The sequence below is a fragment of the Salmo salar genome, chromosome ssa10 (assembly GCF_905237065.1).
Source record: "Salmo salar chromosome ssa10, Ssal_v3.1, whole genome shotgun sequence".
Lineage (NCBI taxonomy): Eukaryota > Metazoa > Chordata > Actinopteri > Salmoniformes > Salmonidae > Salmo > Salmo salar.
In genome coordinates, this window is record NC_059451.1 from 11,738,223 (window position 1) to 11,756,107 (window position 17,885).

Consider the following 17,885-nt stretch of genomic DNA (forward strand, 5'->3'; position numbering starts at 1 on the left):
CTTGAGGTCTTCATCCCTCTTCTCAAGGCAGGTGAGAAGTTGCTGGAAAAGGGTTGTGTGTGGTTCTATCGGCATCTCAAGCAGTTCTGGTTCTGTTTGTCCACTTGGTAGGGCTCCAAGTTTCTCATAAATTATCTGAGCTTCCAGTCGAAGCTTGCATCCACTACAAGACCATGGTACTTGCCTATGGAGCAGCAAGAGAAACGGCCCCTTCTTACCTTCAGGCTATGCTCAAACCCTACACCCCAACCTGAGCACTCCGTTCTGCCACCTCTGGTCTCTTGGCCCTCCCACCCCTATGGGAGCGCAGCTCCTGTCCAACCCAGTCCAAGCTCTTCTCTGTCCTGGCACCCCAATGGTAGAACCAGCTTCCCCTGAAGCTAGGACAGCAGAGTCCCTGCTCATCTTCCGAAAACATCTGAAACCCCATTACTCCCCTGTTTTTCTGCTGAGCCTACTAGTTTGATATGACTCAAAAATGTCAAACTTCCCAAAAACTGCAGTCTTGTCTGTAGTGTTATACTCTATTGGCCTGTCGTTTGATGTAGTTACTGTTAGTACTGTACTGTACATACATTTTTTAAGCAGATGTTAAATGGAGCTCAGGAGTTGCAGGTCAATTATATCTGAAGTGGCCTCTCTTGCTCAATACCACCCAGAGAGATATAAGGATAGTTGGTGCTTAGCCTCAAGGCTTCCTCGTAGACTGAAGGGAATTATTGTTTCTTGTTCCCCCAGGCTAGATCTTTAGAGATTGTCTTTCTGTGTGATCAATTTCAGATTCAGTCTTTTAAATTCTCTATATGACAAAAGGAAACGGTGTCAAGACTAGACTAGAGCCATGTAGTGTGGTAATATTTGATATATACGTATTTATATAGTACCAAATGTTTGGACACACCTATTAATTCAAGGGGTTTCTTTATTTTGACTATTTTCTACATTGTAGAATAATATTGAAGACATCAAAAATATGAAATAACACATATGGAATCATGTAGTAATAAAAAATTATATTTGAGATTCTTTAAAGTAGCCACCCTTTGCCTTGATGACAGTTTTGCACGCTCTTGACATTCTCTCAACCAGCTTCATTTGGTAGTCACCTGGAATGCATTTCAATTAACAGGTGTGCCTTGTTAAAAGTTAATTTGTGGAATTCTTTCCTTCTTAATGCGTTTGAGCCAATCAGTTGTGTTGTGACAAGGTAGGGGTGGTATACAGAAGATAGTCCTATTTAGTAAAAGACCAAGTCCATATTATGGCAAGAACAGCTCAAATAAGCAAAGAGTAACAACAGTCTATCATCACTTTAAGAGATGAAGGTCAGTCAATACAGAAAATGTCAAGAACTTTGAAAGTTTCTTCAAGTGCAGTTGCAAAAACCATCAAGCAATATGATGAAACTGGCTCTCATGAGGACTGCCACAGGAAAGGAAGACCCAGGGTTATCTATGCTGCAGAGGAGACGTTCATTAGAGGTAACTGCACCTCAGATTGCAGCCCAAATAAATCCTTCACAGAGTTCAAGTAACAGACACATCTCAACATCAACTGTTCAGAGGAGACTGTGTGAATCAGGCCTTCATGTTCGAATCGCTGCAAAGAAACCACTACTAAAGGACACCAATAAAAAGAAGAGACTTGATTGGGCCAAGAAACACGAGCAATGGACATTAGACCGGTAGAAATCTGTCCTTTGGTCTGATGAGTCCAAATGTGACATTTTTGGTTCCAAACGCCGTGTCTTTGTGAGACGCAGAGTAGGTGAACGGATGATCTCTGCATGTGTAGTTCCCACCGTGAAGCATGGAAGAGGAGGTGTGTGGGGTTGCTTTGCTGGTGACACTGTCAGTGATTTATTTAGAATACAAGGCACACTTAACCAGCATGGCTACCACAGCATTCTGCAGCAATACGCCAACCAATCTGGTTTGCCCTTAGTGGGACTATAATTTGTTTTTCAACAGTACAATGACCCAAAACACACCTCCAGGCTGTGTAAGGACTATTTGACCAAGAAGGAGACTGATGGTGCTGCATCAGATGATGCAGCATTCCTAAGACAACACAAAGGAATCCTTGCATTCGGTTGATAGGAGTCAATTAGGGGGCTAGGCTGCCCTACAGCAATATATTTAGACTGAATATTGAACTGTTATTAAGCCCCTAGGATTTGTATTTACAATTGGTAATAATTGTTGAAGCATCATGGTGTTTACTTAAATAACGAGAGATTGACGAGAGATTGATCCCCTTAACGCTAATGTGAACAAAAGTGCTGTTATCATTGCTCGTCTTTGTACGTCATTTGTTTGGAAATGTAGGCCTAATGCATAAACAACTTGGTGTTTCTACTACAAGAGACTGCTGTGGGTTTGTGAAGACTAGTCTTAACATCTGTGTTGCACAAGTCTGCTTATGGCAGTCCCCTAAGATGCGGCTCACATCGAGCGCCGCTTTTCTTTTTAATAGAACATGTTATGATCTTAGAACCAGCCTTGCTTCCCGTCTGTACTTTGTGTTTCGTCACAATATCACCCAACTGTGCAGATGCGAGGAGCTGTTGGTTCCAAATGTATGCAGTTTTCCCAAAATCACGATTCCATGTCGCCCTGTGTGTGGACTGTGGAGAGAGGGAGACTTATCAATGTGATACATAGTAGGCACTTGACAACCCTATACTGTACACAGAGGCATCCAGTGCCAAATCGACCTCTTAACCCTTAAGAGGGGGTAGCTTATCACCTACCCCATACACACTTTAGGGGGTATATAAATAAGGGGTGTATGGACGTTGTCTAGTCTAGGTATTGTGACATCTGCTGTGTCCCTCGCCCTGTCTGTCTCTGTGCTAACCATGTCACAGCTAAAATCAGAAACCATTGGTATGTGCCACATTCCCATTCTGGTCATGTTGGGGTGCGTCCCTTGAGTGGGTTGAGTCACTGACGTGGTCTTCCTGTCTGGCGCCCCCCCCCTTGTTGCCGTGGTCTTGTGTTCTGCCTTGTCAGGATGGTTAGTTGGTGGTTGAAGATATCCCTCTAGTGGTGTGGGGGCTGTGCTTTGGCAAAGTTATATCCTTCCTGTTTGGCCCTGTCCGGGGGTATCATCGGATGGGGCCACAGTGTCTCCTGACCCCTCCTGTCTCAGCCTCCAGTATTTATGCTGCAGTAGTTTATGTGTCGGGGGGCTAGGGTCAGTCTTTTATATCTGGAGTATTTCTCCTGTCTTATCCGGTGTCCTGTGTGAATTTAAGTATGCTCTCTCTAATTCTCTCTTTCTCTCTTTCTTTCTTTCTTTCTTTCTTTCTTTCTTTCTTTCTTTCTTTCTTTCTTTCTTTCTTTCTTTCTTTCTTTCTCTCTCTCGGAGGACCTGAGCCCTAGGACCATGCCTCAGGACTACCTGACATGATGACTCCACCTGGCCGTGCTGCTGCTCCAGTTTCAACTGTTCTGCCTGCGGCTATGGAACCTTGACCTGTTCACCGGACGTGCTACCTGTCCCAGACCTGCTGTTTTCAACTCTCTAGAGACAGCAGGAGCAGTAGAGATACTCACAATGATCGGCTATGAAAAGCCAACTGACATTACTCTTGAGATGCTGACTTGTTGCACCCTCGACAACTACTGTGATTATTATTATTTGACCATGCTGGTCATTTATGAACATTTGAACATCTTGGCCATGTTCTGTTATAATCTCCACCCGGCACAGCCAGAAGAGGACTGGCCACCCCTCATAGCCTGGTTCCTCTCTAGGTTTCTTCCTAGGTTTGGGCCTTTCTAGGGAGTTTTTCCTAGCCACCATGCTTCTACACCTGCATTGCTTGATGTTTGGGGTTTTAGGCTGGGTTTCTGTACAGCACTTTGAGATATCAGCTGATGTAAGAAGGGCTATATAAATATATTTGATTTAGATTTTTTTGTTGTTGATGTTGTTAAAGCCCAAATGAAAGTGAACAGGAAGAGCAAATTTTATTGGCACCAGAAACCTGAAAGAAATGCTAGTGCAGTGACTGCTGCTTTTTTTTCCCCCCTCTCTCTGCCACATCTCGCCCTGCGAAGTGAGAGGATTTATTGAACCCTGATCTTTTGAAGTCGTTGTCTAGCTGGAAGGTTCCTTCTCCTCGTGTGGCCCTGCTCGTCTGACATTACACAGAAAGAAACTTGTTTTGATGTCGCCAGATGAAAAGCCGGCTGACGTACCGAGGGGGATGAGGTCTCCACAGAGTGACCCCCTCTCTCGGTGTGACGGGCGAGGGGTGTTGGACGGGCGAGGGTGGTTTTAGCTGTTTGATGTGAGCTAGGGTTTCTAATTATAGCTGGTATACTGGGTGGGGTGGGGTGGGGGGCTGCAGAGGGTTGGCAGAACACGATGGGGGTCGGGGGGACTCACGGTGACAAATCCTCCAGACGCACACACACATAGATGTCGATGCCAAAGCTGAGTCACCCTCTGTAACGGCACAGCTATTAACATTCCAAAGTGGCGCTCTCAGTCCTGCTTTGCGCTGGGGATGTACCAGCTCTGCAATTACTTTAACAGGATGAACGTTTTATTTATTTATTTATATGAACCTTCATAGGGGTAAATGAGTGTGGACTGAAAGGGACAAATAGTACTGTTTTCCTTCATCCCTTCAGTGAGCAGATGTTAATATAACTTTCAATTGCGTTTGACATCTACTACATTCTCAAACGTGCCATGTGGCGCGGTGTTGGGTTCATCCTTTGTATAATGACAAACTTATTGCAGTTTGAAACCAGCATAAATATTTGAATCCACTCACTACAAATGTCACTGCTGAAGAGAGCATCAAAATATGAAGAGGCAAATTTGAAGCAAGTCAAGACGAATCATTTTCATCTGTACTCAGTGAAGACATGCCAGGACCTAGGGGACCCTCACTCAAACATCTCCAAATGGTTTTCTAAAGATGGTCATTTGTCACAGTGCAAGCACATAATCAATATTGCTGTAGTGAGAAGAGAGGGATCCCATAATTCACAACTCATGTCTCATCATGTCATATACAATATAAAGTGCCGTCAGAAAGTATTGATACCCCTTGACTTGTTCCACATTTTGTTGTGTTACAGCCTGAATTCAAAATGATTAAATCAAAAACAATTCTCACCCATCTACACACAATACCCTATAACGACAAAGTAAAAAAAAAAATACATTGTGAAGTATTTATTGAAAATGAACTATATATCCCAATGCCCCGGGGCAGTGATTGGGCACATTGCCCTGTGTAGGGTGCTGTCTTTCGGATGGGATGTTAAACGGGTGTAATTACTCTCTGTGATCACTAAAGATCCCATGGCATTTATCGTAAGAGTATGGGTGTTAACTCTGGTGTCCTGGCTAAATTCCCAATCTGGCCCTCATGGCCACCATCATGGTCACTTAATCACCCCCAGCTCCCAATTGGCTCATTCATCCCCTCTCCTGTAACGATTCACCAGGTCGTTGCTCTAAATGAGATTGTGTTGTCAGTCAACTTACCTAGTAAAATAAAGGTTAAATAAATGGTCAAGTAGATTTAAGTCGAAACTGTAACTTGGCCACTCAGGAACATTCGCTGTCTTCTTGGTAAGCAACTCCAGTGTAGATTTGGCCTTTTATTTTAGTGTATTGTCCTGCTGAAAGACAAATTTATCTCCCATTGTCTGGTGAAAAGCAGACCAAACCAGGTTTTCCTCTAGGATTTAGCATGTGCTTAGCCCCATTTCGTGTATTATTTATCCTGAAAAACTCCTGTGTCCTTAACAATTACAAGCATATCCATAACATGGTGCAGCCACCACTATGCTTGAACATATGGAGAGTGGTACTCAGTAATGTGTTGTATTTGCCCCAAACATAACACTTTGTATTTCAGGACAAAAAGTGAATTGCGCCGCAACATGTTTTGCAGTATTACTTTAGTTACTCCACAATACTACAACCCACCGCACCTTCTCCGCTATGCAATCTGGTTTCAGAGCTGGTCATGGGTGCACCTCAGCCATGCTCAAGGTCCTAAACGATATCGTAACCGCCATCGATAAGAAACAATACTGTGCTGCCGTATTCATTGACCTGGCCAAGGCTTTCGACTCTGTCAATCACCACATCCTCATCGGCAGACTCAATAGCCTTGGTTTCTCAAATGATTGCCTCGCCTGGTTCACCAACTACTTCTCTGATAGAGTTCAAATCGGATGGCCTGGTGTCCGATTTGGGCCAACTCTTTTCTCTGTATACATCAATGATGTTGCTCTTGCTGCTGGTGAGTGTCTGATCCACCGCTACGCAGACGACACCATTCTGTATACTTCTGGCCCTTCTTTGGACACTGTGTTAAAAACCCTCCAGACGAGCTTCAATACCATACAACTCTCCTTCCGTGGCCTGCAACTATAGAAGTAAACTATACAAATACAAGTAAAACTAAATGCATGCTCTTCAACTGATCGCTGCCTGCACCTGCCCGCCCGTCCAGCATCACAACTCTGGACGGTTCTGACTTAGAATATGTGGACAACTACAAATACCTAGGTGTCTGGTTAGACTGTAAGCTCTCCTTCCAGACTCACATCAAACATCTCCAATCCAAAGTTAAATCTAGAATTGGCTTCCTATTTCGCAACAAAGCATCCTTCACTCATGCTGCCAAACATACCCTCGTAAAACTGACCATACTACCGATCCTCGACTTCGGGCGATTTCATTTACAAAATAGCCTCCAATACCCTACTCAATAAACTGGATGCAGTCTATCACAGTGCCATCCGTTTTGTCACCAAATCCCCATATACTACCCACCACTGCGACCTGTACGCTCTCGTTGGCTGGCCCTCGCTTCATACTCGTCGCCAAACCCACTGGCTCCAGGTCATCTACAAGACCCTGCTAGGTAAAGTCCCACCTTATCTCCGCTCACTGGTCACCATAGCAGCACCCACCTGTAGCACACGTTCCAGCAGGTATATCTCTCTGGTCACTCCCAAAGCCAATTCCTCCTTTGGCCGTCTCTCCTTCCAGTTCTCTGCTGCCAATGACTGGAACGAACTACAAAAATCTCTGAAACTGGAAACACTTATCTCCCTCACTAGATTTAAGCATCAGCTGTCAGAGCAGCTCACAGATCACTGCACCTGTACATAGCCCATCTATCATTTAGCCCATACAACTACCTCTTCCCCTACTGTATTTATTTATTTTGCTCCTTTGCACCCCATTATTTATATTTCTACTTTGCACTTTCTTCCACTGCAAATCTACCATTCCAGTGTTTTACTTGCTATATTGTATTTACTTTGCCACCGTGGCCTTTTTTGCCTTTACCTCCCTTATCTCACCTCATTTGCTCACATTGTATATAGACTTATTTTCCTACTGTACTATTGACTGTATGTTTGTTTTACTCCATGTGTAACTCTGTGTTGTTGCATGTCGAACTGCTTTGCTTTATCTTGGCCAGGTCGCTATTGTAAATGAGAACTTGTTCTCAACTTGCCTACCTGGTTAAATAAAAATAAAGGTGAATTTTTTTATTTTTAATAATTGACAGAGTGAAAAGAAGAAAGCCTGTACGGAATAAAAATATTCCAAAATGTTCATCCTGTTTGCAACAAGGCAAAAAATGTGGCAAAGCAACTAACTTTTTGTCCTGACTACAACGTGTTATGTTCCTGAGTGGCTGAGTTACAGTTTTGACTTAAATCTACTTGTAAATCTATGGCAAGACCTGAAAATGGTTGCCTAGCAATGATCAATAACCAATTTGACAGAGCTTGAAGAATTTTGAAAATAATAAATGGGCAAATGTTGCACAATCCAGGTGTGGAAAGCTCTTAGAGACTTACCCAGAAAGACTCACAGCTGTAATTGCTGCCAAATGTGCTTCTACAAAGTATTGACTCAGGGATGTGAATACTTATGTAAATTAGATATTTATGCATTTTATTTTCTATTAATTTGCAAAACAAAATGTATAAAAACATGTTTTCACTGTCATTATGGGGTATTGTGTGTAGATGGGTGAAAAATAAATGTTGAATTCAAGCTGTAACAAAATGTGGAATAAATCAAGGGGTATGAATTCTGTCTGAAGGCACTGCATATCTGTTAACTAGATCCTATTCATACGGTCTTCTTTCTCTGCTTTGACCATATTCTGGTGATTGTGGTTACCATCCTTGAACTGGGGCAACATTTCAGAGTACTTGAAATGTACTCAACTGTATTCAATAATACATGGGGCTAGAGCAAACCATCTACATTACTACCTCTACATTTTTTGGAGGAATATCTGTGACCTCACAGTGTAAGAACCATAGACTGCGTTTACACAGGCAGCCAAATTCTGATATTAACCAATCACATCAGAGCTTTTAACATCAGATCTTTTTCGGAGCTGATCTGATTGGTCAAAATGTGTGTGAAAAAAATATCCGAATTGGGCTAGCTGTGTAAACGCAGCAATAGCTGCCCTTTGTGGTGGAACTCTAGAAGAAGGCATTTTAGAGATGTTGAGACTGGTTGCCTTCTTATTCTCTACCCTTTATCCAGAAGTGTGCACTTCCTCACTCCCCCCATGCATTTAAAGCTATCGGATTGGTGCAAGCATGGCTGGAGGGAGTTTCCACCATATTCCTTACACCAGTCCATTCCTTTTAGAATCGATGAGAGGGGAAATGTACGAGTGCACAGTTTTGGAGAAGGGTAGAGAATCAGACAGCAAGCCACAACTGGCAGATGAGGAACAGTCACTGTCTCTCTTCTCATTAGAACTACACCTATGGGCAGTAAGAATCAATAGTGACCTCAATGGGCTGTGGAACACTTTTCCCCTGCTTTAAACATTAGCCTCGTCTTTGGGATTCGGGTTGTGTTGTTGCCAGAGGAGGACAGGGGGGGCAGTAATAGCTGTAGTTATACCTCCACTGTGCTCAATCGCACCATTAGAGCAAAGTCAAAACCGTAGCGGCCTGCAGGGAAGGGGAGTGGTGCGCAGGATGAGCAAGGACGGACAGATGGTGGAGGAGAGAGGGACAAGAGAGAGTTTCTAAACATGAAAAAGGAAAGGAACACAGTGGAAGCTAGTAATCATTGCAACTCTGTTTAATTCCTATGAAATAAAGCCTCTTTAACAGTTCAACGAAATGGCTAGTATGACATTGACAGATTTGATTCACATACACAAGGCTTGCAATATGTACAATGTGACTAAGGGTATGAGAAACATGCTTCCTCAGTAGTCCAGGACACCTTACAGCACCTATATAAAGAGTCAACACACCATTTGAAAATTCCTTATTTCTTCACCGGAGTAGAAACTGAATTTATGGTTCTAAAATCTCAAAAAATAAGGATCACAATTTGATAATCAAACCATTTTCTCTGTCACCTCGTGAGGTTAGTTAATATATTCACAAAATAAACATAGAAAGAATAGTCATACAGACAGACAAAATTTGAATAGTAACATTGATTTGACATTTTACGAAGAATGCTACAAAACAAGCCCAGAGAAGAAGTTCTGGAGTTGGAAAACGTGAGCCGTTTGTATACGGCCATTTGTGTATGACCATTTTGGGTTTAGTCGACACAAGGTCACATTCGTAACTACTGCAACACATCTTCACAAAATTCAATGGTTCTGCAGACAAATTTATGGTAAAGTGCAACTACCATGGTTGCATTGAACATGTTTTTCTTTGTACAAATATTTTATATCAATATGTGACTAAGACATTTAAATACTTGTGAAACCCCCGTAATACACCCCCACCCTTTTCCCAGGACCTCTCGCAAAAACAAAAAAAAATACATTATTGAAACTGTACACAAATATTCTGTCCATTTGATTTTCCGTTTTATTGTTAGGCTTCTTTTAAAAAAGACTTGTAGCTGGTTTTATAGAACAACTCAAAAAGCTGATGCACGTAGACTGCTGACGTCACGTGCCCATATGACGGGTTTCTCCTTTCTGTAAAAGTGTGGGAAATGGGTAAATAAATGGATGTAGAGAGGTACGGCGTTGATGCTCACGAGAGTCTATTCATGTCTATACATTGTGTCTTGCACAATGGAAAAGGGTGGGAAAGAAGCCTCCTCTTCCGCTGCAGTTCCAGGAGCTGCCCATCACCACAGTGAGAAAATTCTAATGAAAAAAAGACATGCAACTGAAGAGTGCTTCCTCTGCGCCGTGTTTTCAGCTCCTGTTTAGCGGATGCTACTGTCCATTAGCTAGCCTCCGTTAGCTTCGTCTCCGCTAGCTCCCGTTAGCATAGATTAAGTTTGCTTTCATAGCATTAGCTTAGCTCCTGTGAGCCTAGCTAGCACTGCTGAGTGGTGTGTCTCATTAAAACAGGGGGCCGGGGCCCTCTTCCTGAGGGGGGAAATGTGCATTGAGCAGAGTCTCCATGTAGGATACGTAGCTGGAGCTAGGCGTGTAGACTTCGCCCTGGTGCTGGGAGGGCATGTCTGGAGACAGGGGCAGCAGGGGGGCGGCTGGGAGATGGTCAGCGAGACAGCGGTTAGGGAGAGCGGGCATTGGGTTAAGGGTGGGCTCGGGGATGGGTATTGCCAGAGCCTGTGTGAGGGTAGGGGCACTGATGTCAGTGTTGGTGGGAGCAGGCGCATGGCTGGGGGTGGTGGGTGTAATACTGTGAGGTGCTGGGGCTGTAGCTGGGGGGTGGCATCCGAGGTGCTGCTGCGTTGAATCCATGGCGGCTTGAGGTGGGGGGTGAGGAGCAGGGAGGCGAGGCCGCTTGGCTGCCTGTGGTTCATCTCCTGACCTAACACCTTCCTGGGTTGGTATTGCCTGGAGAGGTAAGATACAGCTTATGATTAAAACAGTGGCATGAAGTCGATACAATCCCTTCTTCCATACCTTTGCCCCTACACCATCCAAACCACTACAACCTTTTCAACCAAACTGTAAGCATGTATGTTTCTCATTTTTAAGTCAGGAGCATCAAGTAAAGCACACGACATGACCAAAAGTATGTGGACACCTGCTCCTCAAACATCTAATTCCAAAATCATGGGCATTAGTTTGGAGTTGGTACCCCCTTCGCTGCTATAACAGACTCCACTCTTCTTTGAAGGCATTCAATTAGATGTTGCTGCGGGGACTTGCTTCTTTAAACAACAAGAACATTAGTGAGGTCGGGCACTGATGTTGGGCGATTAGGCCTGGCTTGCAGTCGGCGTTCCAATTCGTCCCAAAGGTGTTCGATGGGGTTGAGGTCAGGGCTCTGTGCAGGCCAGTCAGGTTCTTCCAAAACCGATCTCGACAAACCATTTCTGTATGGACCTCGCCTTGTGCACGGAGGCATTGTCATGTTGAAATAGGAAAGAGCCTTCCCCAAACTGTTGCCACAAAGTTGGAAGCACAGAATCATCTACAATGTAATTGTATGCTGTAGCGTTAAGATTTCCCTTCACTGTAACTAAGGGGCCTAGCCCGAACCATGAAAAACATCCCCTGACCATTATTCCACCAAACTTTACAGTTGGCACTATACATTGAGGCAGGTAGCGTTCTCCTGGCATCCGCCAAACCCAAATTAGTCTGTCGGACTGCCAGATGGTGAAGCGTGATTCATTACTCCAGAGAACATGTTTTCACTGCTCCAGAGTCAAATGGTGGCGAGCTTTACACCACTCCAGCTGACGTGTAACATTGCGCATGGTGATCTTAGGCTTGTGTGCGGCTGCTCGGCCATGGAAACCCATTTCATAAAGCTCCCGACGAACAGTTCTTGTGCTGACGATGCTTCCAGAGGCAGTTTGGAACTCGGTAGTGAGTGTTGCAACCGAAGACAGACAATTTTATGCACTACACGCTTCAGCACCCGGTAGTCCCATTCTGTGAGCTTGTGTGGCCTACCACTTTGTGGCTGAGCCGTTGTTGCTCCTAGACGTTTCCACTTCACAATAACAGCACTTACAGTTGACCAGGGCAGCTCCAGTAGGGCAGAAAACTGACAGACTGACTTGTTGGAAAGGTGGCATCCTATGATGGTGTCACGTTGAAAGTCACTGAGCTCTTCAGTAAGGCAATTCTACTGCCAACGTTGACCTATGGATAATGCATGGCGGTGTGCTCAATTTTATACGTGTCAGCAACTGATGTGGCTGAAACAGCCAAATCCACTAATTTGAAGGGGTGTCCACATACTTTTGTATATACACAGTATGTACAACTCCCCGCCTTATGCATTTGGACAGAGAAGCTGACATTTAATTTTGGCTTTGTACTCCAGGACTTTGGATTCGAGATCAAATGTTTCATATGAGGCGACAGCACAGAATGACACCCTTTATTTGAGGGTATTTTCATACATATCTGTTTCATCATTTAGAAATGAAAGCACTTTATATATTTAGTCCCCCCATTTAAAAAAGTCATAAGTATCTGAACATAGTTTATTTACAGTGCATTCGGAAAGTTACATTACAGCTTCATTATAAAATTGATATATATTTTTCCTCATCAATCTACACACAATATTCCCATAACAACGAAGCAAAAACAGGTTTTCAGACATTTTTGCAAATCTATAAAAATTCAAAACATACCTTATTTACATAAGTATTCAGACCCTTTGCTATACGACTCGAAATTGAAATCAGGTGCATCCTGTTTCCATTGATCATCCTTGAAATATTTGTACAACTTCATTGGTGTCCACCTGTGGTAAATTCAATTGATTGGACATGATTTGGAAAGACACACACCTGTCTATAAAAGGTCCCACAGTTGACAGTGCATGGACCCATCCCTACAGTGAAGCATGGTGGTGGCAGCATCATGCTGTGGGGATGTTTTTCAGCGGCAGGGACTGGGAGACTAGTCAGGATCGAGGATCGATGAACAGAGCACAGAGAGATCCTTGATGAAAAGCTGCTCCAGAGCAGGACCTCAGACTAGGGTGAAGGTTCACCTTCCAACAGGACAACGACCTTAAGCACACAGCCAAGACAACGCAGGAGTGGCTTCGGGACAAGTCTCTGAATGTCCTTGAGTTACCCAGCCAGAGCCCGGACTTGAACCCAATCGAACATCTCTGGAGAGACCTGAAAATAGCTGTGCAGCGACGCTCCCCATCCAACCTGACAGAGCTTGAGAGGATCTGCAGAGAAGAATGGGAGAAACTCCCCAAATACAGGTTCTCCAAGCTTGCAGTGTCATACCCAAGAAGACTCGAGGATGTAGTAGCTGCCAAAGGCGCTTCAACAAAGTCCTGAGTAAAGGATCTGAATACTTATGTAAATGAGATAGGTTTTTATTTTTATTTTATTTGCACTAAATTCTAAAAACCTGTTATTGCTATGTCATTATGGGGTATTGTGTGTAGATTGATGAGGGGAAGAAACTATTTAATCAATTTTAGAATAAGGGGTCTGAATACTTTCCAGATGCACTGTACATACGGTGGGAGGTACATTTTTATAGGTCTCAGCACAGCCATGACTGAACTGAGCATCATAACGTAGTGTGCAATAATATTATACACGCACCAATTTCCTTTCTCCAGCCCACCCGTCTCCCGCCCCCCCAGCCCACCCGTCTCCCGCCCCCCCAGCCTACCCGCCCCCATCTCCCTTTCCCCCAGCCCACCCGTCTCCCTTTCCCCCCGCCCACCCGTCTCCCGCCCCCCGAGCCCACCCGCCCCCATCTCCCTTTCCCCCAGCCCACCCGTCTCCCGCCCCCCCCAGCCCACCCGCCCCCATCTCCCTTTCCCCCAGCCCACCCGTCTCCCTTTCCACCAGCCTACCCGTCTCCTGCCCCACCAGCCTACCCGTGTCTCCCTTTCCCCCAGCCCACCCGTCTCCCTTTCCCCCCCAGCCCACCCGCCCCATCTCCCTTTCCCCCAGCCCACCCACCCCCATCTCCCTTTCCCCCAGCCCACCCATCTCACTTTCCCCCCAGCCTACCCGTGTCTCCCTTTCCCCCAGCCCACCCGTCTCCTGCCCCACCAGCCCACCCGTGTCTCCCTTTCCCCCAGCCCACCCGTGTCTCCCTTTCCCCCAGCCCACCCGTCTCCCTTTCCCCAAGCCTTCCTCTCCCCTAGTCCTGCCCAGCACTACCTTCCTCTCACCCAGCCCAGCCTTCCTCTCCCCCAGCCCATCCCACTCCTGCCTTCCTCTCCCCCAGTCCACTCCTGCTTCCTTCTCCCCAGCCCTAGTAGGTGGGTGCCAGGTGATCTCGTACCAGGCGGGCGCAGACCCTTTTGGGTAGGTCCTGCTCCAGCGAGTGGATCTCTGTTTGCTTCAGTAACAACTGTGACTCATCCTGGAACTCCACCTGAATAGTGGAGAAGAGGAGAGAGAAAAGAGAGATGGAAATAGAGAAAGAGAGATGCAAGAGAGTGGGAAAAAAAAACAAAAAAAGGTTTTATAAAAAGTTGATGAAGACTAGGGCGAAGGTTCACCTTCCAACAGGACAACGACCTTAAGCACACAGCCATTCCCCATTCTATTACATACAGTGAGGGAAAAGTATTTGATCCCCTGCTGATTTTGTATGTTTGCCCACTGACAAAAAAATGATCAGTCTATAATTTTAATGGTAGGTTTATTTGAACAGTGAGAGACAGAATAACAACAAAAAAATCCAGAAAAACACATGTCAAAAATGTTATAAATTGATTTGCATTTTAATGAGGGAAATAAGTATTTGACCCCCTCTCAATCAGAAAGATTTCTGGCTCCCAGGTGTCTTTTATACAGGTAACGAGCTGTGATTAGGAGCACACTCTTAAAGGGAGTGCTCCTAATCTCAGTTTGTTACCTGTATAAAAGACACCTGTCCACAGAAGCAATCAATCAATCAGATTCCAAACTCTCCACATTGGTCTTGGCCAAAGAGCTCTCCAAGGATGTCAGGGACAAGATTGTAGACCTACACAAGGCTGGAATGGGCTACGAGACCATCGCCAAGCAGCTTGGTGAGAAGGTGACAACAGTTGGTGCGATTATTCGCAAATGGAAGAAACACAAAAGAACTGTCAATCTCCCTCGGCCTGGGGCTCCATGCAAGATCTCACCTCGGGAGTTGCAATGATCATGAGAACGGTGAGGAATCAGCCTAGAACTACACGGGAGGATCTTGTCAATAATCTGAAGGCAACTGGGACCATAGTCACCAAGAAAACAATTGGTAACACACTACACCGTGAAGGACTGAAATCCTGCAGCGCCCGCAAGGTCCCCCTGCTCAAGAAAGCACATTAAGGTCCTGGAGTGGCCAATCCCATAGAAAATCTGTGGAGGGAGCTGAAGGTTCGAGTTGCCAAACGTCAGCCTCGAAACCTTAATGACTTGGAGAAGATCTGCAAAGAGGAGTGGGACAAAATCCCTCCTGAGATGTGTGCAAACCTGGTGGCCAACTACAAGAAACGTCTGACCTCTGTGATTGCCAACAAGGGTTTTGCCACCAAGTACTAAGTCATGTTTTGCAGAGGGGTCAAATACTTATTTCCCTCATTAAAATGCAAATCAATTTATAACATTTTTGACATGCGTTTTTCTGGATTTTTTTGTTGTTATTCTGTATCTCACTGTTCAAATAAACCTACCATTAAAATTATAGACTGATAATTTCTTTGTCAGTGGGCAAACATACAAAATCAGCAGGGGATCAAATACTTTTTCCCCCTCACTGTAGGCAATGGTAGGCAGGTTATCAGCTCGTTACCCACCACTTTGGAATGAGCTGGAGAGAGTATGCATTTTGAAAACTTTGGTGTGTGTGCGTGAGTCTGTGAGTGAATGAGTGAGTGAGAGGCCCTTTGGGTGGTGACGGCTACGAGACAAGGTCGCGCTCGCCACCCTGACACAGGCACCAGCTGGAGAGATGTTTTTAACAGCTTCTTAGCGCCAGCTCACACAGACATCTCACCGCCAGTAAGACAGGGAGGGACACGGAAGCGGGGGGAAAAAAAATACACTTTTTGAGAAGTCGTTTTTTTCTTCTTCTGAAAGTGTTGTGGTTATGTTGGAAATAACACCTGAAAAACAGGATTTTGGTCTGCTGTGCAAACAGAAAAATAGACTAGTGAGAATGCAGGCAGGCGTAAACACGCATGTATACAAGCACAGTGAGACTCCTAGATTAGAACGCGCACACACAAACATGCGCAGACAGAGCCATGAACTCACATACACTGCATTCGGAAAGTATTCAGACCCCTGGACCTTTTCCACATTCTGTTACATTTTCCCATACCAATCTACACACAATACCCCATAATGACAAAGCAAAAACAGTTATTTTGAAAATGTTGTAAATGTAAAAAAAGTACATAAGTATTCAGACCCTTTACCTTTTTTTAACCTTTATTCAGGGCTTCTTCTTCTTGGGTATGACTTCTTGGGAGTTTCTCCCATTCCTCTCAAGCTCTGTCAGGTTGTGGATGGGGAGCGTCGGTGCACAGCTATTTTCAGGTCTCTCCAGAGATGTTCGATTGAGTTCAAGTCCGGGCTCTGGCTGGGCGAGTCAAGGACATTAAGAGGCTTGTCCCGAAGCCACGGCTGTGTGCTTAGGGTTGTTGTCCTGTTGGAAGGTGACCCTTCACCCCAGTCTGAGGTCCTGAGCGCTCTGGAGCAGGTTTTCATCATGGATCTCTCTGTACTTTGCTCCATTTATCTTTGCCTCAAGCCTGACTAGTCTCCCAGTCCCAGCCGCTGAAAAACATCCCCACAGCATGATGCTGCCACCACCATGCTTCACCGTAGGGATGGTGCCAGGTTTCCTCCAGACGTGACGCTTGGCTTTCAGGCCAAATAGTTCAATCTTGGTTTCATCAGACCAGAGAATCTTGTTTCTCATGGTCTAAGAGTCTTTAGGTGCCTTTTGGCAAACTCCAAGCGGGCTGTTATGTGCCTTTTATTGACAAGTGTGTGCCTTTCCAAATCATGTCCAATCAATTGAATTTACCACAGGTGGACTCCAATCAAGTTGTAGAAACATCTCAAGGATGATCAATGGAAACAGGATGCACCTGAGCTCAATTTTGAGTCTCATAGCAAAGGGTCTGAATACTTATGTAAATAAGGTATTATTTTTTTTATTTTTTATTATACATTTGTAAAAATGTCTAAAAACCTGGTTCCAAGTGTCATTATGGGGTATTGTGTTGATTGCTGAGTAAAACATTATATTTAAACCATTTTAGAATAAGGCTGTAACGTAACAAAAAAGTCAAGGGGTCTGAATACTTTCCAAAGACACTGTACTCACAGACTCACACACTGATAAAAGGGATTGGTCTGTGTGATCTTAAACCAGAAAAGTGTGTGTGGCATTTGTCTTGTCATATCACACACCGCCCATGCTGAGTATGTGTGAGCTCAGAGTGTGTGAGCGCTGAAAGTGTGTGTGAGCGCACAGAAGTGCTCACAAGGCTAAGACCAGGCTACTGACTTGCTTCGAGATGAATATAACAGGCTCTTTCTCTCTCTCTCTCTCTCTCCGTGTGTGTGTACGTGTGTGTACACACCACGTGTCTTCTGAGGAGTTGTATTGCTCCGGTAAAATTCCAGGAACACCCTCCTCTCCTCTAAGCTTTATACCTCGTAAGCACTCTGCGCATCGCACCAATAAATTCCCCACATGCCGCCAACAAATGCTAAATCTCTCGACTTTACGTTTTAATGCCCGCTGTATCAAGATCCTCCGCCATAACCTACAAGGGCGGCCATCCTTTTCGCATGCAGATAAATACCGTGCTGGGGAGTAAAAGTCCTGTAGGTTGTAAGTTATGTCGTAAAGAGGCTTGAGCTGTAGAACCAACCTCGTGCAGTGATAGGGAATCAATGTAAATGCCTTTCATAAAGCCTACAAAAGAGTTACAACAGGTTTGAGGGGAAATATA

General features: G+C 44.8%; 1 protein-coding gene across 5 annotated transcripts in view; it reads right to left on the minus strand.

The window, feature by feature from the left end:
- Nucleotides 1-9,101: 9,101 nt before the first annotated feature.
- Nucleotides 9,102-17,885, minus strand: part of LOC101448002 (lysine-specific demethylase 4B) — a 92,340-nt gene continuing 83,556 nt past the window's right edge. For all 5 annotated transcript variants that reach the window (XM_014215844.2, XM_045687322.1, XM_014215843.2 and 2 more), the window contains exons 21-22: nt 14,222-14,314; nt 9,102-10,822 (exon numbers count right to left, since the gene is read on the minus strand). In XM_014215844.2, coding sequence (XP_014071319.2) covers nt 10,361-10,822; nt 14,222-14,314 — 555 coding nt within the window. In that variant the 3' untranslated portion in view covers nt 9,102-10,360. The remainder of the gene's footprint in view (nt 10,823-14,221; nt 14,315-17,885) is intronic.